Source organism: Physeter macrocephalus, chromosome 4 (genome assembly GCF_002837175.3).
Source record: "Physeter macrocephalus isolate SW-GA chromosome 4, ASM283717v5, whole genome shotgun sequence".
Taxonomy (NCBI): domain Eukaryota; kingdom Metazoa; phylum Chordata; class Mammalia; order Artiodactyla; family Physeteridae; genus Physeter; species Physeter macrocephalus.
Window position 1 is genome coordinate 83,607,908 of NC_041217.1, and position 18,930 is coordinate 83,626,837.

Genomic DNA, 18,930 nt, shown 5'->3' on the forward strand with positions numbered 1-18,930 from the left:
AAGGAAGAGCCCTAGTCTCTCAGGAAGTGTAACCCCTAACCCCAAGGCTTGTGTTGACTCCAAAACAAGTAAAACATGTTTTTTTCCTCTTAAGCACATAGTTATAAAACATGTCTATTATAGGAAATAGTGTTAATTCATAAAACATTCCTATTATTTACTTGTAGATAAACTCATTTTTTCTTCTTCTTTCTTCATTTCCTCCAAATATGTGTATCTATGTAATATCCTATATATATGTGTGTGTATATATATATATACATATATATATATGGTTATAGATACACTTTTCCCCTGTGAAAGCTTTGGTGGAGGAAAAGGGATGTCTTTCTCCCTTCAGCTGCTTGTGTTAAAGAGGTAACTCTAATAGCTTCATATCCAAACAAAATGCAAAGCCTCTTTCTCCAAAAGCCCCAGTTCAGCTCACCAGTATCTCTCACTGCTGCAAGAGCTTCCTGACTGGTATTCCTGCTTTCGTTCTTGCCCCATTCTCCATCTGTTGCTTTTAAAAATATATATCAGATCATACCACCCACGCACACACACTAAAGCACTTCCCATTACACTTAGACTAAAACCCAAACTTCTTGCTTTAACCTGTAGGTCACATCTGATCCGACTTCTGCCTCCTTCTCTGAGCCTATCTCCTCTTCTCTCCCGCTGGCACAGCTCTTCTTGATGTTCCTTGAGCACAGAGGTCGTTGCCGTCACATGGTCTTGGTGCTGATGCTGCCCCAGGTCTTCACCTGGCTGGCTCCTTTCCACCTCTCAGGTCTCATTTTTTTTTTTTTAATTAATTTATTTTATTTTTGGCTGCGTTGGGTCTTTGTTTGGACAGCGCGCGGGGAGGCAGTGCCTACCGAGGAAGCCCCCTGCTGGTGAGGAATTAACTCAGTTTAGGCTTTAATGTATCGTTGCCATCTAGGGACGTTCTAGCTGCGTGACAGCGGTGTATAGGATCCGTAAGCCTCCACACGCATTAGGAGCCCCTGAGCGGGCTCTTCCATTGCCTCCTTGGGAACCTGGGTTTGCATTAGGAGGTGAGAAAGAATAGCTGTGCTCCGAACCCAATCCCCTCAAAACCTGCGGTGGGCTAATACTACCATAATTTTCTCTCATCTACCAGGAGATAGCAAAACCGGGTATTCAGGAAACGGAATGCGTTGGGCACACAACATTCTGGAAAAATAAACACTGCGTGAAAACTAGGTTATTCTAATAGAAAGACACTTGCCATCTCCCTGGGCCAAGAAATTCTGGAAAACTTCAGATATACCTCTTGCTGTGTAAAATGGTCTGTTTCCTAAAGTGTGGGACATTTGTAGGGAGACGGTAGTATATTTTTTTCCATCCCGCAAGTGCTGGAGGCGACAAGGATCTGAGCCCTAGAAAGTGGCTGTACAGCACCATGGGTATTTATTTGCATATACGCTTTAAGGAGAGAGCAGATGTGGCTAAGACAAGATTCTGCTATCAGGTTATATTTCTCAGATGTCATTCATTATACATCCTTGACCTCTTTGGATGGAAGAGATAATTTTTGTGAAGATGTGCTAAAGTGGTTATGCTACCTTTGGGTTTCTCTCCTGGCTTAACAGCCCTGGGAGCAGTTCTGTTTTATTGGGAACAGGGAACTTTATTTCCCTAGAAGACCAGGGTTGGCAAGAGTGTTCAATCCCACAAGGCAGGTTTGTTTGCTTATTTTCACAGAAACTTAGAGAACATAAAGTCCTACAATGGACTGACCTGGGAAACCTCAAGACATGGAGAGTTGGTGAACATGCCTGCTTGGGGAGCCAGGAAAAAGGCAGAACTTGAGCTCTGGGGTAGAACAGATCCTGCTTGAAAAGCAGGCTTCCAAAACATTAATTGCTTACCATGCCTTGGTTCAACCCAACTCCATGACAGGCCTCTAAGCTCCTACTCTCCCCACATTATGTCCCTTTCCTCTTTTCAAACACATCTCAAAATTTGCCTTTAGGAAGACTTTCCTCTTTGATTCCCACTTGATTCTGGTTATTCAGTTCTGCATCATCATTTGACTACTTCTTGTACCTTATTTATTTATACTTGTTGACCTCTGTTTTCATTGTTCTTTGGTCATTTCCTCAGTCTGTCTCACTACATTGAGACCTTCTTCAAATCTAGTATTTTCCTCTCTCTAGTATTCATATATCCATCCAACAAACTCTGCCTGCTTGATGCCAGGCACTCTCCTACACACTGAATCAGATGCAAGATGAATAAGTCATGATCTTTTCCCTCAGAAAGCTTACAGTACAGTCTAGTGAGGAAAAAAAATGCATGGGGACATATATCTAAGATTTGAATGACAGAGTCAGGGAAGATCTTCAGAGAAGGTGATGTTTAAACATGGTATGCTCAAAGAAGTTTCAGAGTTTAGTTCATTTGTCAATTCAGCAAGTATCTATTGAGTATCTTCTGTATGCCAGGTACTGTGTTAGAATTAAAGATAACAAAGAAGAAAAGGGTATGGTCTGTGCCCTGAAGGAGCATACAGTTCAGCAGAGAAGTGGCAGAATATGGAAACAGTAAGGTAGGCCGAGTCAGATTTTGAAAGGCAATGCAGAGCTAGTGGAGGTTTAATCAGACAGGTAATATGAAGGAATCTGTGCTTTAAAGAGAGAACTGGTAGCAGTGAGGAGGATGGCAGGCTGGAGTGGGCAAAGACTGGACAAAGAGAGTCTAATTAGAGAACTATGATGAGGGTTTGATCAAGCAGGGAACATGGAGAGAAGGGAGAAGATATGTGAACTATTTCCTCCCAAAGTCGGGGCAGCTGGAGAGGGAGATGGAGCTGTTGCCATTTGGAAGCATTGATGTGTCATCTAGGGTGTGATATCCCTCTAGGGCCTAGATTCAGTGTTGTAGACTAGAAGTCACTCAGGAGCTGCAGTGTTTAAGGCCAAGTAGGAGAAGCTGACCAAAAGGCTGTGTCTTGAGAGAAATTGAGTCCAAAAGCTAGGCAAACTATCCAAACAAGTAGTAAATCCAAGGGACACAGAAGAAAAAGAGAATTCAAGTAGAAGCCAACAGTTCTAAAACTGGGAAAACCAGATGAGAGTGAAGGTCTGAAGTAAAGAATAGGAGGCAGAACGTGGGCAAATCCTTTGAATCAGCAAGAGAGAATCCTCACTGATTTTTCAAATCTAGACTCCAGGAAACTTTTTATTTGGAAATGATTTCACACTCAGAGAAAAGTTGCAAGAATAGTAAAAGGAGCACCCATATACCCTTCACTCAGATTTACTTATTAACGTTTTGACCCTGTTGCTTTAACATTTGCATTCTCAGCCAAATAGATTACACACACGTTTTTATCTGACCATTTGCAAGTAAATTGCATATGTCATGCCCCTTTATCCCTTAATATTTGAATGTCCTAAGAATAAATACATTCTTTTACAGACACAATACATACAATTATCAATTCCAGGAAACTTAACACTGATAAACTACTTTTATCTCATCTACCATCTGTATTCCAAATTTGTCAATCCAATAATGTCTTTCTTACCATCTTTTCCTCTTCCAGTACAAGATCCAGTTTAGAATCAAATATTCCACTTAATTGTCAGTCTCTTTAGTCTCTGTTAATCTGAAAGAGATCCTTAGCCTTTCTTTGTCTTTGATTTTTTTTTTTTTTTTTTTTTGCGGTACGCGGGCCTCTCACTGTTGTGGCCTCTCCCGTTGCGGAGCACAGGCTCCGGACGCGCAGGCTCCGGACGCGCGGGCTCAGCGGCCACGGCTCACGGGCCTAGCCGCTCCGCGGTATGTGGGATCCTCCCGGACCGGGGCACGAACCCGTGTTCCCTGCATTGGCAGGCGGACTCTCAACCACCGCGCCACCAGGGAAGCCCTGATATTTTTGAAGAATACAGAGTCCTTCTTTAAAATAATACAGTGCTCCTCATTTTAGGTTTGTCATTTATATTTATCTCATGTTTCTTCATTACTATGTTCAAGTTATCCATTTCCAGCCAGAATAATGACACTGTGTTCTCAGGGTGTCACACCCAAAGTTAGATGAATGTCTCTGTCCCTCATTGGGTGATAATATTTTTTTTAATTGAAGTGTAGTTGATTTACAATATTTTGTTAGTTTTCAGGTGTACAGCAAAGTGATTTGGTTATTTTTTTTTTCAGATTATCTTCTATTATAGGTTATTACACGATATTGAATATAGTTCCCTGTGATATACGGTAAATCCTTGATGCTTATCTATTTTATGTATAGTAGTTTATATCTGTTAATCCCATACTCCTAATTTATCCCTTCCCCCCCTCTTTTTCCCCTTTGTTAAATATGTTTGTTTTCTATGTCTGTGAGTCTGTTTCTATTCTATTCCACAGGGACACTTCCTTGGCCTTTATCTGAACTGCTCTTCACCCCCATTAGCCAGTCTTATTTTCTTCTTAACACGTATCACTATCTGATATTTATTTATGTATACTGCCTGTCTCTCTCTTTTAGAATTTAAGTTCCATGTGGGCAGGACATTTTCTGTCTTGTTCACTGTTTTATATCCTCAATGTCTGGAACACATGCCTGGCACATAGTAGGCATTCAGTAAATATTTGTTGAATGAACAAATGAATGAAGGGATTTATGGACACTAGTTTTCACACAGGGTAGTTGCAAGTTATAGAGATAATATTTATACAGTATAAAATCAGTAAGCTGTCATCGTGTTTGGCAAGTGGTTCTCTCCAGTGGGGCTGGAGTTGGGGGAGGTGCCCTATGTAAACCCTAGAAGGTAAATTCTCTGATGTGAAATAGGGCTTCTGCCTGATCAAGCACTCAGTGCTCCCAGAATGTCCTGTATAGAAGAAAAACACGGACTTTGGACGCTGATGTCAGTAGGAGTCCTGACTCTTCTAGTTACGAGGGTGTGATAGTGGGTGTGCTCATGAGCCTCACTTTTCTCATCGTTAAAATGGAGATGGTAATACTTTTTCTTTACCTGCCTCATTCTATCCATCAGAAAATTTCTTCAGTGTTACTCCCCCAAAATATCCTGAATCCACTACTGTGCATCTCCACTGATACTGTCTACAAAATCAGAAAGTCTATGAGAAGTAAAATATAGAAATAGAATAAGTATGGATTTTTCTATCCTATCTTGATTAGAAGTGCAGGTTCTAATTATGTATGTATTGACTAGGAACCTTGCAGAAAGAGGCTGCTCTCTACCAAAAATTACCTTGTTCATTCAGGTGCTCTTCTGTAAGTATGTAAAATATGACAACTTGGTGAATCAAACAGAAAGGCTCAATTCAGACTGAATTTGACGATGCTCTGTTCCCTATTATATCTTACAGAGCTCTCCTCGAAGATGCAGATGTTCAAAGGTCGGGGCTAATGTTATTCTCTATAAAATTTCATGGTTAAAACTTCATAATAATTTAAATAATTTAAAGAATAATTATTCTCTTAATAAATTCATTTTTTTTAAGGAAGAGCCCTAGTCTCTCAGGAAGTGTAACCCCTAACCCCAAGGCTTGTGTTGACTCCAAAACAAGTAAAACATGTTTTTTTCCTCTTAAGCACATAGTTATAAAACATGTCTATTATAGGAAATAGTGTTAATTCATAAAACATTCCTATTATTTACTTGTAGATAAACTCATTTTTTCTTCTTCTTTCTTCATTTCCTCCAAATATGTGTATCTATGTAATATCCTATATATATGTGTGTGTATATATATATATACATATATATATATGGTTATAGATACACTTTTCCCCTGTGAAAGCTTTGGTGGAGGAAAAGGGATGTCTTTCTCCCTTCAGCTGCTTGTGTTAAAGAGGTAACTCTAATAGCTTCATATCCAAACAAAATGCAAAGCCTCTTTCTCCAAAAGCCCCAGTTCAGCTCACCAGTATCTCTCACTGCTGCAAGAGCTTCCTGACTGGTATTCCTGCTTTCGTTCTTGCCCCATTCTCCATCTGTTGCTTTTAAAAATATATATCAGATCATACCACCCACGCACACACACTAAAGCACTTCCCATTACACTTAGACTAAAACCCAAACTTCTTGCTTTAACCTGTAGGTCACATCTGATCCGACTTCTGCCTCCTTCTCTGAGCCTATCTCCTCTTCTCTCCCGCTGGCACAGCTCTTCTTGATGTTCCTTGAGCACAGAGGTCGTTGCCGTCACATGGTCTTGGTGCTGATGCTGCCCCAGGTCTTCACCTGGCTGGCTCCTTTCCACCTCTCAGGTCTCATTTTTTTTTTTTTAATTTATTTATTTTATTTTTGGCTGCGTTGGGTCTTTGTTGCTGCACGCAGGCTTTCTCTAGTTGCTGCAAGCGGGGACTACTCTTCGTTGCAGTGCGCGGGCTTCTCATTGCAGTGGCTTCTCTTGTTGTGGAGCACAGGCTCTAGGCCTGCAGGCTTCAGCAGTTGCAGCACGTGGACTCAGTAGTTGTGGCTTGCGGGCTCTAGAGTGCAGGCTCAGTAGTTGTGACGCACGGGCTTAGTTGCTCCACGGCATGTGGGATCTTCCCGGACCAGGGCTCGAACCTGTGTCCCCTGCGTTGTCAGGCAGATTCTTAACCACTATGCCACCAGGGAAGTCCATCTCAGGTCTCATCTTAAGTGTCAATTCCACAGGGACACTTCTTTGACCTTTATCTGTACTGCTCTTCACCCCCATTAGCCAGTCTTATTTTCTTCTTAACACGTATCACTATCTGATATTTATTTATGTATACTGCCTGTCTCTCTCTTTTAGAATTTAAGTTCCATGTGGGCAGGACATTTTCTGTCTTGTTCACTGTTTTATATCCTCAATGTCTGGAACACATGCCTGGCACATAGTAGGCATTCAATAAATATTTGTTGAATGAACAAATGAATGAAGGGATTTATGGACACTAGTTTTCACACAGGGTAGTTTGCAAGTTATAGAGATAATATTTATACAGTATCTGCCGAACTAAGCATTCAATGGTTGTCAGCCCCTTGAGGGCTATGAACTCTGCTTTATTCCCTCTTGGAGAGAAATAGTATTTATTGAGGAAGGATTGCCTAAAGGATGTGCAATCCATCCATTCCTCCAGATTGATTCATTTATTCATTCACCCAATGTTTATCATTAAGAACCTGCTATGTGTTCTAGACAGCAGGGATGAAATAGTGAACAAAACAGACAAAAAAAAAAAGAGTCCTGGAGTTTACATTCTAGTACAGTGAGGCACACACTAACCTCAATAGGTAAATGATATCATATGTAAAGTGCTCTATGGAGAAAAAGCAAGGCAGGGAAAGAGGGAGTGGCAGGCAAGGTGGTTGTAATTTTAAATAAGATGATCAGGAATAGCCTCACTGAGCAAAACCTTGAAGGAGGTAAGGGAGCCATGTGAGTATCCTGGGTGGAAAAGATGGTAGGGAGAGGGAAGAAGTGACGTGAGCGCTTACCGGGCACATTGGAGTAACTGCAAGGAGGTCAGTGTGCCTGGAGCAGAGTAAGTGAAGTGTGGGAGAGGAGGAGGAGAGGAGCCAGCAGATTGTGGGCACCATGCGGACCACTAGGAGAACTTTGGTTTTCTGAGTGAGCTGGAAAGCCATTGGAGGATTTGAGCAGAGAAGTAACATGCTATGATTTATGTCATGGCTGCTGTGGGGACTCTACTTGTGTATTTGGAGAGGAAGGGGACAGTGTTGGAAGCAGGGAGAACATTTAAGAGGCTACTGAAGAACTCAGATAAGAAACAAAGGTTGCTTGGACAAGGGTGGTAGCGGTGAAGATGGTGAAAAGAAATAAGATTCAGGATATGTTTCAAGGTAGAGTCAACAGGATATACCGACAGATGGTAGTGCGGGTAGGAGGGGAAAGCAATAAGAAAGGGAGAATAGGAAACCAAGCTTACTAGAGACACATAACAGAGTTAATCAGCAGTACGGAATGCCATTCTGATGTATGAGATCATGACTTTAAAATGAAACCAGTCAGCCTGGTTGAATGATTTCTCCAGCAACATCTAGCTGCTCTAGTGCAGGCAAGGAGTAGATAGATATTATGATTTATCCAGAATTGGAGTTTTTCAAGGCAAGTTTGAGTGAAAGAGAGCAAGGGAGTGATATTATATTGATGGATTGTAGCATACAGACCAGTCAAGGTAGGAAGTGAAGCTCAGAGGGGGTTTATGAACAGTAAAACATTGGCAATGAGGGTACTTGAGCAGATAAGCTGGGAGAAAAGAGGGTTTAAATTTGAGATTTCAGATGTAGTACAACTTATGATAATGACAGGGTGGTAAGGTAGAGAGAGGGAAATAAGGTCTTTGGAGATGAGGTCAAAGAAACTGAGAGGCCAGAATGTTGAAGTCATCCAGGATGAAGACAGAGTTCTGAAGGAGGAAGTGAACAGGTGGAGATATGGGGAGAGTGGCACTCAGAGAGGGTGGAAACTCCTGGCCCTTTCCCACATCCTTTGCCCTATGCATCGCTTCCATCTGGCTGTTCCTGAGTTACATCCTTTTATAATAAACTGATGATCTAGTGAGTAAAATGTTTCTCTGAGTTCTGTGAGTTGCTCTAGCAAATTAATCAAACCCAAAGAGGGGGTCATTGAAACCTCCAATCTATAGTAATCGGTCAGAAGCACAGATGATAACCTGGACTTGTGATGGGCATCTCAAGTGGTGGCGGGGGCAGTCTTGTGAGACTGAAGCCTTAGTCTGTGAGATCTGATGTCCTCTCCGAGTAGATAGTGTCAGAACTGAGTTGAATTATAGGACGCTCAACTGGTGTTAGAGCATTGTTGGCTGGCAGGGGAACCCCTGCTTGCAATTTCGGAATTTTGGGTGCTCAGACCTTTTAGCAGGTTATCTCCAAACCTTATATTCCCGACTCCCTAAGCACTAGGCGTCTGGTCTCACCCTCATGCTTTGCTTCTACAGAGCCTGGTTAGTAGGGTGAGTGAGCTTGACCCAATTTTCTTGGCTTCTTAGAAGCACACCTTTCAGTGAGCACATTAAGGATGGGGTTGTAGCACTGGGGACATACTTCATCCTCCACTCCCCAAAGTTATTATAAATTGATGGGAAGAGTTAGGACTGGTTAGATAGCCCTAATACAATAGTGTTTTAAATATGTGGATACTGCAAGGGAGACACTAACCCAAGGCTAACCAGAAGTTTTGTGTGATTGAAAGATGATTCAATAAGCTATCCGTTTAGGGAAAGAACCAAGCCCAAGAATCTGGGAGCTTTCTGTGATCTGGTGGGTCCAGGATGTGGTCAAAGAAGAGAAAGTTACCCAGGAATGAGATAGTCAAGGTGGAAGGGTGTATCTAAATAAAAGCATTGTGGCCAAAATAAAGACAAGCTTAACCATTCTGAGGATGAGAATCCCCCACGGGCAGCTGTAGATACAGATACTAATAAAGGCAAGCAGAATCATTCTGTAGTGATGTAGGTGGGATATCCTACGGAAGAGAAAGGGGGAAGTGCCATGAACCCAAGACAAAACAGCTTGTGGTGGTGGTTAGAGAGGGTGAGGGGTGGGAACAGGTTACGGACTGACAGTTACTCACTAGTGATAGCATCGGAAATACGTGCACATACAGGGAACTATATTCAATGTCCTGTGATAAACCATAACGGAAAAGAATATGAAAAAGAATGTGTGTATATATATGTGTATATATATATACACATACATCTATGTACATATATATGTATATACACGTATATGTATATAACTGAATCACTTTGCTCTACAGTAGAAATTCACACAACACTGGAAATCAGTTATACTTCAGTAAAATAATTTTTCTTTTAAATGGACCTCCAGATGGAATTTCTCCTGCTTATGAACCACTCCAAGAATGCAGAGAGAACTGTCTCCCTGGGGGTGGACTTGAGATAGAGAATCCAGGTCTAAATCCCTTTTCTTGAACAAGTGGACTCACTTATCTTCTATTTCCTACCACAAAGGGTAGTCTGGGTCAGGAGTAAGAGATGGTTCCCCAAGGCCAGTCAGGCAGATTTTCTTCCCTAAAGGGACTTAAATCACTGTCAGTCTCCTTGTGGAAAAGTACAAGTTTTCCCACAGATCATGAAGCAAATAACTAATTGATCTCTAAGGAACTTCCTTTCTCCCAGTAACTTCAAGCTTCATTGCAAGATCTTCATAGATCTATGGGGTCATCCTTAGATTCTAAAAATAAATTAAATTGGCTTCTTAAAGATATAACAATGCAGCATGTTTATATGAGGGAGTGTTGAGAAATGAAACAAATAAGACAACTGCCAATCTCTATTATAAGCCAGACAAATTTAATTTAGAATAGTATGAAATCTTCCCATTATTATTTTTTTAATTTTATTTATTTATGGCTGCGTTGGGTCTTCGTTGCTATGCGTGGGCTTTCTCTAGTTGCGGCGAGTGGAGGCTACTCTTCGTCGTGGTGTGCAGGCTTCTCATTGCAGTGGCTTCTCATTGCGGAGCATGGGCTCTAGGAGTGCGGGCTTCAGTAGCTGTGGCATGCGGGCTCTAGAGCGCAGGCTCAGTAGTTGTGGCGCACGGGCTTAGTTGCTTACGCGGCATGTGGGATCCTCTGCAGCATGTGGGATCTTCCCGGACCTGGGCTCGAACCTATGTCCCCTGCATTGGCAGGCGGATTCTTAACCACTGCGCCACCAGGGAAGTCCCTTCCCATTATTAATACAGAGACATGCCACCAACAACTAAATTCCTCAAAGCCCTTTGCTTCTACCTCCCCCCCCCATCTGAATTCATACAGATCCCGCTTCTATATGGAAGGTATTCTATAGGAATACCTGTGACACAGCACGTGCCAAGAGTTGACAGGTTTCCTTGTTGCTAGAAGATAATTCCCATCTGGGGGCCCTTGTACTGAAGACTACCTTATCTCTCCCAGCCACCTTCGAGTAGCACGGAAGTGAGACAGCTCGAGGCTCCTAGATGAAGTCAGGCTAAGCCTTGCCCACACAGCTTAGTAAATATTAACGTAGCACACAAGATGATTTTCCACATGTTGACACGTACCATTCTAATGACACCATTTGAACTTAATGAGTCTTCAAGGTATTTTAATGCTATCCTCTTCTGCAGAAAGGATAGTAAGGAAACCTTTCTGGAGGGCACTGGGCACCATTTGTATCAAGAACTCAAGACTGTTGGGATTAGCAGATGCAAACTATTATACAGAGAATGGATAAACAGGTCCTACTATATAGCACAGGGAACTATATTCAACCATAATGGAAAAGAATATGGAAAAGAATGTATATATATGTATGATGGAATCGCTCTGCTGTACAGTAGAGATTAACACAACATTGGAAATCAACTATACTTCAATAAAATAAATTTTAAAAACTTAAAACTGTTATCCCATTTCCAGTAATTTACTCCAAGAAAATAAACACAAATGCCATGATATGTGCATAAGAATGTCCACTGTAATATGTATAATTGTGAAAAAAAGAGCACACAAAATGTTGAATAAAACAGAAATAGTTTTAATTAAGGTATACCCATATGATAGGGTATTATACAACTATTAAAATGACATTTTGAATAATATTTAATGATACGAGAAAATGCTTAAGATATTAAGAAAGTAAAATGCAGGATATAAAACTATATACAGTATTACCCCAATTTGGAAAACAATTATATATTTAATATATTTACATGCACAGAAAAAGACTAGAAGAAAACAATTGATCTACATGGAGGAATTGATTTTTTCTTCTTTATATTTTTGCATGACTTCCAAAGTTTATTTTATATAGAGAATAATTTTTTTTTAAAGAACCAGAGGCTGAGAGAACCAATATTTGAATTATCCATCATGTGATAGGCACTGAGCTAGGAATTTTACCAATTCTCCAACCTCCAAAGCAATCAGGAGAGGTAGGTACCTCAGTCCCTGGTTCACAGATGAGAAACTGAGGCTCTGCTATGGAAGCCTGATACCTCTATTTGCCCAGGTACCCTGGATTCAAGCCCAGGACAGTGCCCATGTCCCCTGCTACCCCACATGCCTCACCTGCTATGGCTCCTAGTGGGCCCATGGGAGGCTTACAGTGAAGGTCACAGACAAAACAGAGCTGTATACAGCTTGCCCAAGAGAAAGGCCTTATTTCGCTTTCTAAACTCTTCATATCTTCCTCCAGAAGTAGACAATTTCCAGCCCCCTGGACAAGAATCAGAGGCTTCTTCATTGTGAAGGCTTGAAGCTCCATTGTGAAACAGTTTTTGTCCGTGTGCCCAGCTCCACATGCCTGTGCCCTCTGTGACTGTGGTATCTGCTGTCCTGCTTATTGGTTTGGCATTTTGTCAGGCTGTGAGCAGAAGGTCAGGGCAGAACTGCACACCCTCACCCCTTCCACCAGCTGGCTCCTTGGTCTCTGCCCTGGTTACTGAAACAAACAGGCTATGTCCTCCAGCTCCCTACTCAACCCAAGGATGGAACGGGGGGATACTGGGTGGAGGGGGGCAGCAAATATCCCAGTTGTGTGAACAATCAGGACTATCTGGCAGCACATTTGATCTTTTGTAACCTTATTTCAGCCAAATAGGGCCTCTAGGCACCTGGGAGGCCCATCTTACCCTAAGCCTAATGTTTGGCTGGGTTCCAGATACTGCCTTGGTGAGGGGTGCCCAGTCCCCCAGCTGGCTCTCTTCCAGGTAGGTCCTCAGGGACACTAACTGCAAACTCTCACGGAGGCAGAGGTGGAAATTTTCTCCAGTTTTTCAAGGATCTTCATCACTTCCTGTTCCCTCCCAGAGGCAGAGACAGGAAGTGACTTGGATGGGGTCACAGCAAATCAGTGACCTTCAGGATTGGAACATGCTGCCTGGGTCACTTTATCTTCCTGCACCACAGTTCCTAAATTAAAAAACAGAACTACCTAGGGACTTTTATATAGGAAGAGACAGAAGGGGACATGGGGAATGACACATGACACACAAAACAGTGGGAATAAACTGGTCCTTTTTGATCAGACTTTTTATCTCTTTCTGCAGCCACACAAGAGGACTGCATGTTCAAAAAGTCTGGAGAGTGGTCAGGACTCTGCTTCCACTGCAGGGGGTGCGGGTTCGATCCCTGATCAGGGAACTAAGATCCCGCATGCCACACAGCCAAAAAAAAAAAAGTTTGGAGAAATACTGGGTTAAACAAAGTTAAACAGATTAAATTACTGCACGACTTCCCAGAACATTTAATGTGCTCACATATACTGTAAAGGGTTTATAATGTAAAGTGTTTCTTAAACACAAGTCAATTACAGAACTAAGGATTCCATAGGCACTAGGATTCCAATGAACACGCTTTGAGAAGTCTTGTTACAGGGTGGGCATGTACCACAGAAAAGTAAGGCCCCAAATAAGCCATCAGCCACTATCTTCAAAAGTGCAGTGTTGATGTCGCACTGCCATTTGTTAGTGGTAGAAATACAAAGAGCGCTAACTTTGAAAATAAACAACTCTTGATGAATTTTTTTTTAAAAAGTGCAGTGTTGCATCAAACAAGGTTGTCATTCTGTACTCTCCTGTCTGTACCTGAGCAAGAGTTGATGGTATTTTTCCACTTGCTGGTCAAAGCCCCTGGAAGAGAACCCTGCCTGGAGAAAGTTCACTGGAGTCAGAAGGTATTTGAGTGCCAGGCCCCTGTACTCAGGAGCCAGTAGAGGGGCAGCCTTGCTGCTGGGAGACTGGAGAGAATCCTGGCCCATCCAAGCTCCCTGGTTCCCGGTGGCTGCTGAGCCCGCATTGTCTCCCCTGGGTACCAAGTAGGGCCCTACACCGATTCCCTCCCCAGTTTCCAGAGAGGGAAATTCTTTATCTGTAGACCCTAAGTGTACTGAAAAACCCGAGGGGGCAGTCAATACAGTCACCATCTTCTGGGACTTGGAGGAAGGGACTGCCCCCTCCCATTCTTTGTTGCAGACGTCCGGGAATGACTGCTTCTTGATCTTCAAAGGATGGTGGGAGGGCTGCTTCTCAAGCTCCCCAGAAAGGTTCTCATTCTTGGTCTTCTTCGAGTCCCTGTCAGCTTGAGAGTGATCAGCATTTTCCTCAAGGGATTCAAACACAACACCCTGGGTTCTCAGTCTCTTCAGCTTCCTTTCTAACAACAGCCAGAGAAAACTTGGATTTCTAGAGGAGGAACTCATGTATTGCTGTACAGAGTCTGGAATCAGAGGCACAGAGAGCCTGGGGCTCAGGCTGTCCTGAAAGTAGTCCCTACAGGGTTGTCGCCTGACAATGGGCACCACCTGGCAAGGCCTCAGTGCTTCGACAAAGGCACGGAGCTCAGGGTAGGAGGAATGGTCAGAGTAAGGGATGATGTGGATATCGGGGTGGGAACGGTAGATTTTCCGGCTGGTGGGGAGGATAGCAATGGTAGGGTGGGTCTGGTTCCAACGCAGCATAGCGGAATGGCAGATCTCCATGTGGTCCACGGCGTGGATGCGGCCTGCCTTCTCCTCCACTGTGAACACATCTGCCAGGCCCAGCAGCTGCACCAACTCCAGGCGCCGAGGACTCAATACCACCCAGGTCTGAAACTCCAGGGCCAGCTGCTCCAGCAGTGACTCTTTTCCCAGGCTATAGAGTCCTGAATAATGTTCAAGGGATTGGGGAAAGTAAGAGAAGGAAGAGGATGAAGCTAATAAGTCAACCAAATGTTTAATAGAAATACACAAAATTAATGGGACTACCCCCTGACTGTCTATCGGGAAGGAGGTGACATTTGAGCTGAGGTATATGGAAGATGGGGTAGGGAGAAGTTTAGCACAGAATCCACTCATTCATTCAGTTCAACAAAGGAAAACATCTATCAGGTGTTAGGCACCATGAAAACAAACAAAAATCTCAGTCCTCAAGGAGTGTAATCTATTTGGGGACCCAGAAACAATGCATGCTACAGACATGCACACAGTATTATGAGGGCACAGAAAAACATCTACCAGTTGATAAGAGTTAGGGATAGCTTCCTGAAAATGACAACTTAGATAAGTCCTAAATGATGGGTGCAAGTTAATCTGGCAAGGGAAGGGGATGGTAGAGAACATTTTAAGAGAGGTCATTTCAGTGTTACTAAGGTACAAAGAAACTGGTAAGAAATGACACTAGAGAGGTGAGCAAGGGCCATATAATAGGGGGTTTTGTATATACTGCTAGGGAGCTTGGATTTAATTCTGTAAGTGAAGGTGAGTCATTAAGGAGTTGCAAGCAGGAAAATGGCTAATTCTAATTACAGGATTCATAGGATCAGAGCAGGGCTTTAGAAAAAAAAGTGGCAGCAGTATTATTCAAAGACCTGCATGAGAATATACTGAAAGCAGAAGTACCAGTTAGAAGGCCCAAATAGTACGTATAGAGAAAGAAATGGAGGCCTGAATTTGGGTAATGGTTATGGTAACAGATACGGGAGATGATGTTTAAGTAGTTGTTCTCAGACCTTTTCTGAAGGTGTATTTCAAGTCTACAACCAGACTGTGAACTCCTTTAAAGAATCTATATTTCCTTTATATCCACCTTAGTCCTCATCATGGTTCAAAATCTCACTCTTTGGGCACAAAAGTAGCTGATTTTCTTTTCTCTCTCCCTATCTTCCCACCTTTTATTTTACCTCTTCTAGGCCCTTTACTACTAGACTGTAAGCCCTCATATTTTATTCATTTTTTTTCTATTCTCACTATATACCTATCAGAATACTTGGCACACAGGAGGGGATTATTGTATATCTACAAAATTAATCAAGCCCCACTACAGTACCCTACTAGCCAGCTGTGCTTCTCTGGGAAAACTCTGCATTGAAAACTCCAAGAATAGTTAGGACTGATATTTCTTCATGAGTAGTCAAGCAATCCTGAGAGGGAATATCTCTCCATCAATTTGGTAGTCACTCTGGAAGGTATATAATTTTTTTTTTCAATGCCTTTGTTTAAACCTATTTTGAAACTCCTTTCAGAGCTGGGGCATATCCTTTTAAAATGTTCATCATGGTGGTAAATTTTTTTCCTTTTGTGGATTTACTACAATTTTGGAAACAATCAAAAAATCATTTGGAACTAAATCTATTACATTTTTAAAAATAAAAATGGATTTTCATAAACTATCCCAAAAGGCAATTCCAAGAAGCCCAAAACGTTTTGTACTGTTGTGGAGTCACTAGAACAAACAGACAGCTGGGTTTTCAATGTATCTAACTGCAAGAACAACACTCACCTGAATATCTACATTCTGATAAACTTCATTCACTTGCTAACAAATATTTACCGAATGCCTCTATCAGGCATTAACCTAGGCATCTGGGATATATCCATAAGTGAAACAAAGAGCCTGTCTATTGTGAAATTTACATTCTAGCACAGGGAGACAGATAATAAAAACTAAATACAATAAATACGTAAATTATGGAATACACTGTAAGGTGATAAGGGCAATAGTGTCCCTCTCCTACTTAAAACCCTTCAGTAGCTTTTTATCCTAAGAGCAATGGTTGAATTTAGGATCAAGTTCAAAATGGCTTACAGGCACTTCAGCCCCTCCAGCCTTTCCAGCCTCCTCAACCACTGTGCACCTGTCATACTGCTGCTTCTCTGTTCCACAAACACATAAGACTTCTTCCCACCTCCATCCACACCCTCAAGGAATATGTGTGTGTGTGTGGCAGGGAAAGTGGAGATAGACAATCAACAATAAGCAAAAGTATATTAAAACATATGGGGTATATGGGAAGTTGATGAGTGCTATGAAAAGACGAAAAAGTTGAAATGGTTTAGGGGATCAGGAGTTGGGAATGTGGGAGTACAGATGGTGGGAAGATTGTAATTTTAAATAAAAAGGTCAGGGTAGATTTCATGGAGAAAAGGACATCTGCACAAAGACCTGAAAGATGTGAGACACTACAAAGAACCTAGATTCACTAGCTCCATGAGTGAGGAAAAAAGGAAAGGAAAGCCCTCACCAATCTTTATGTTATGTTGTGGGTGCTTTCGAATGAGCTCAACAATCTGGCGGGCAGCTTCTTCTTGGGAAGGAAGAACCAGGGCTGGGTTGCAATTGGTGTTGTCTAGGTATAAGGTATGAATCTGTTTCCCCAGTCTCAGGGCTGGCTCCTTCAGCATGGACGGTGTATACCGAAAATCACCTGGAAGAAGAATATATGGGAGGCAGACAGTCAGAGACAAAAGTATAGAAGACAAGCCTCTCCCAATTCCAACAACAATGGGCATTTGCCTACTGGCCTGTTGGAAAAAACTAGAGTCTAGCAATGATGAATGTAGTACAGCTTCTTTGTGGAAACGTCTCCATTGTGCTCCTGTTTCTTCATGATTCTTTGCAAAGTTCGTACCCTTAAAGAGTGGGAAATCAGTTGAGAAAAGGTCACTGTGCTCATGTGGCATGAAGCTAAGAGGTCTCCAGACTTCTATTATGAGTCAAAGATGCTCAAGAAAAGTAGTGTTGGGAATTCCCTGGCGGTCCAGTGGTTAGGACCCCGCGCTTTCACTGCCGAGGGGGCAGGTTCCGCCCTGGTTGGGGAACTAAGATCCCGCAAACCACGGGGCTTGGCCCCCCCACACAAAAAAAGTAGTGTCTAGGCTGGGAAAGTGGAAAGGACCCCTCTGGAAGCCCACCTGTGTAGAGGATGGTTCCAAAGTATCCTTCAAAGAGAAACATGACAGAGCCAGGGCAGTGATTGGCATCGATGAGGGTTACAGTCATGGTCTCTCGCCCAACTTCATCTAGAGGCAGGACATGGCTCTCACCAACCTCCAGGGCTCGGATCCACTGCTTAGACACCTGAGAAAACAGTTGGTCATCCCAGGGAACACAGACTCCCCTCCCTGATACCTCCCTGGATCAGAAGCTGTGATGGGGATTCCCAAACAATCCTCCCTTCCTCTTCCCACCCTCTACCTCACCCTTCATACAAGTTTAAATTAAGAGTCCAGAAAACAAGTCTAGTCAGCGATTCTCAAAATTTCCAAATCATAATAACCCTTTTGTGGGGGGCACCTGTTAAAAATTCCAACCAGATTTCCACGACCTGCGCTAGCTGTCTACTGAATCAGATGGGGGAGAAGGGAGGCGCTGGAAAATCTGTATTTTACTCAGCACATTGGGTGGATTCTTATGATGAGGCAAGTTTGGGAAACACTGGCCTAGCTTATGTGAAGAGGTAGGAACAATTTCCTTTGCTGGACTAAAAGTCCTCCCCAATTTATCACTGAAACATCCCAAGCCGGCCAGTTGGAAATCACACTCCTATTCTGGGCTAAAGATGCATTCTGGATTCTCGCTTTCGTAAAAATCAGTCTTCCTGGCCCCAACTCTATGACTCCAAGGCTGTGACAGATCGGAAGTCCCCACCCAGCTGCCGGGACCAACTCTCGAAAACCGACTCCAGCCCCCCATACCTGTCGGTGACGGTGCAAGAGGTAAGCGGTGATTGGGGAGCAGTAGAGGGGCCGGGTCCAGGTGCTAGAGAGACCCACGGTGTGGTCCGAGTGCATGTGGGATAAGAAGAAGAGCCGGGCGGAGCCAGCCCGGCGCAGGCTCCAAAAGTCCACAGCGATGGGTGTTTGAGGGATCAAGACCCCGTTCATGGTGGCGGGGTTGGAGAGTCACCAGTGGGATCTTCATGGGAACAGAGCTCCTGCGGGAGGCTCCTACAACGGCGCCCTGAAAAAAGTCATGCTGGGGCAAGAACAGGGCCAGAGACCGTAAGGAAAGCCAGCTCAGTGGGGGAATGAGTGACTAGACTGGGCAGAAAGAAGGAAGTGACCGTGGTGTGGGAGTCTGGGGGTGGAATCGCAAACCACAGAAGGCGCCCAAATGAGAGCCACTCCCCCCCGGCGCGCGGGACCAGGGGCCGAGGCCCTGGTCTCGAAGCGCGCGCTGCTGGGCA

The 18,930-nt window shown here is 43.2% G+C and overlaps 1 protein-coding gene across 1 annotated transcript; it reads right to left on the reverse strand.

Moving 5' to 3' along the window:
• Window positions 1-11,606: 11,606 nt before the first annotated feature.
• Window positions 11,607-18,917, reverse strand: DCLRE1B (DNA cross-link repair 1B). The gene is made up of 4 exons (XM_007108802.4): window positions 18,440-18,917; window positions 17,657-17,822; window positions 16,987-17,169; window positions 11,607-14,628 (listed from the first exon to the last, which is right to left on the reverse strand). The coding sequence occupies exons 1-4, from the start codon at window positions 18,626-18,628 to the stop codon at window positions 13,547-13,549; spliced, it is 1,620 nt and encodes a 539-aa protein (XP_007108864.1). The 5' UTR covers window positions 18,629-18,917; the 3' UTR covers window positions 11,607-13,546.
• Between the last annotated feature and the right edge of the window lie 13 nt (window positions 18,918-18,930).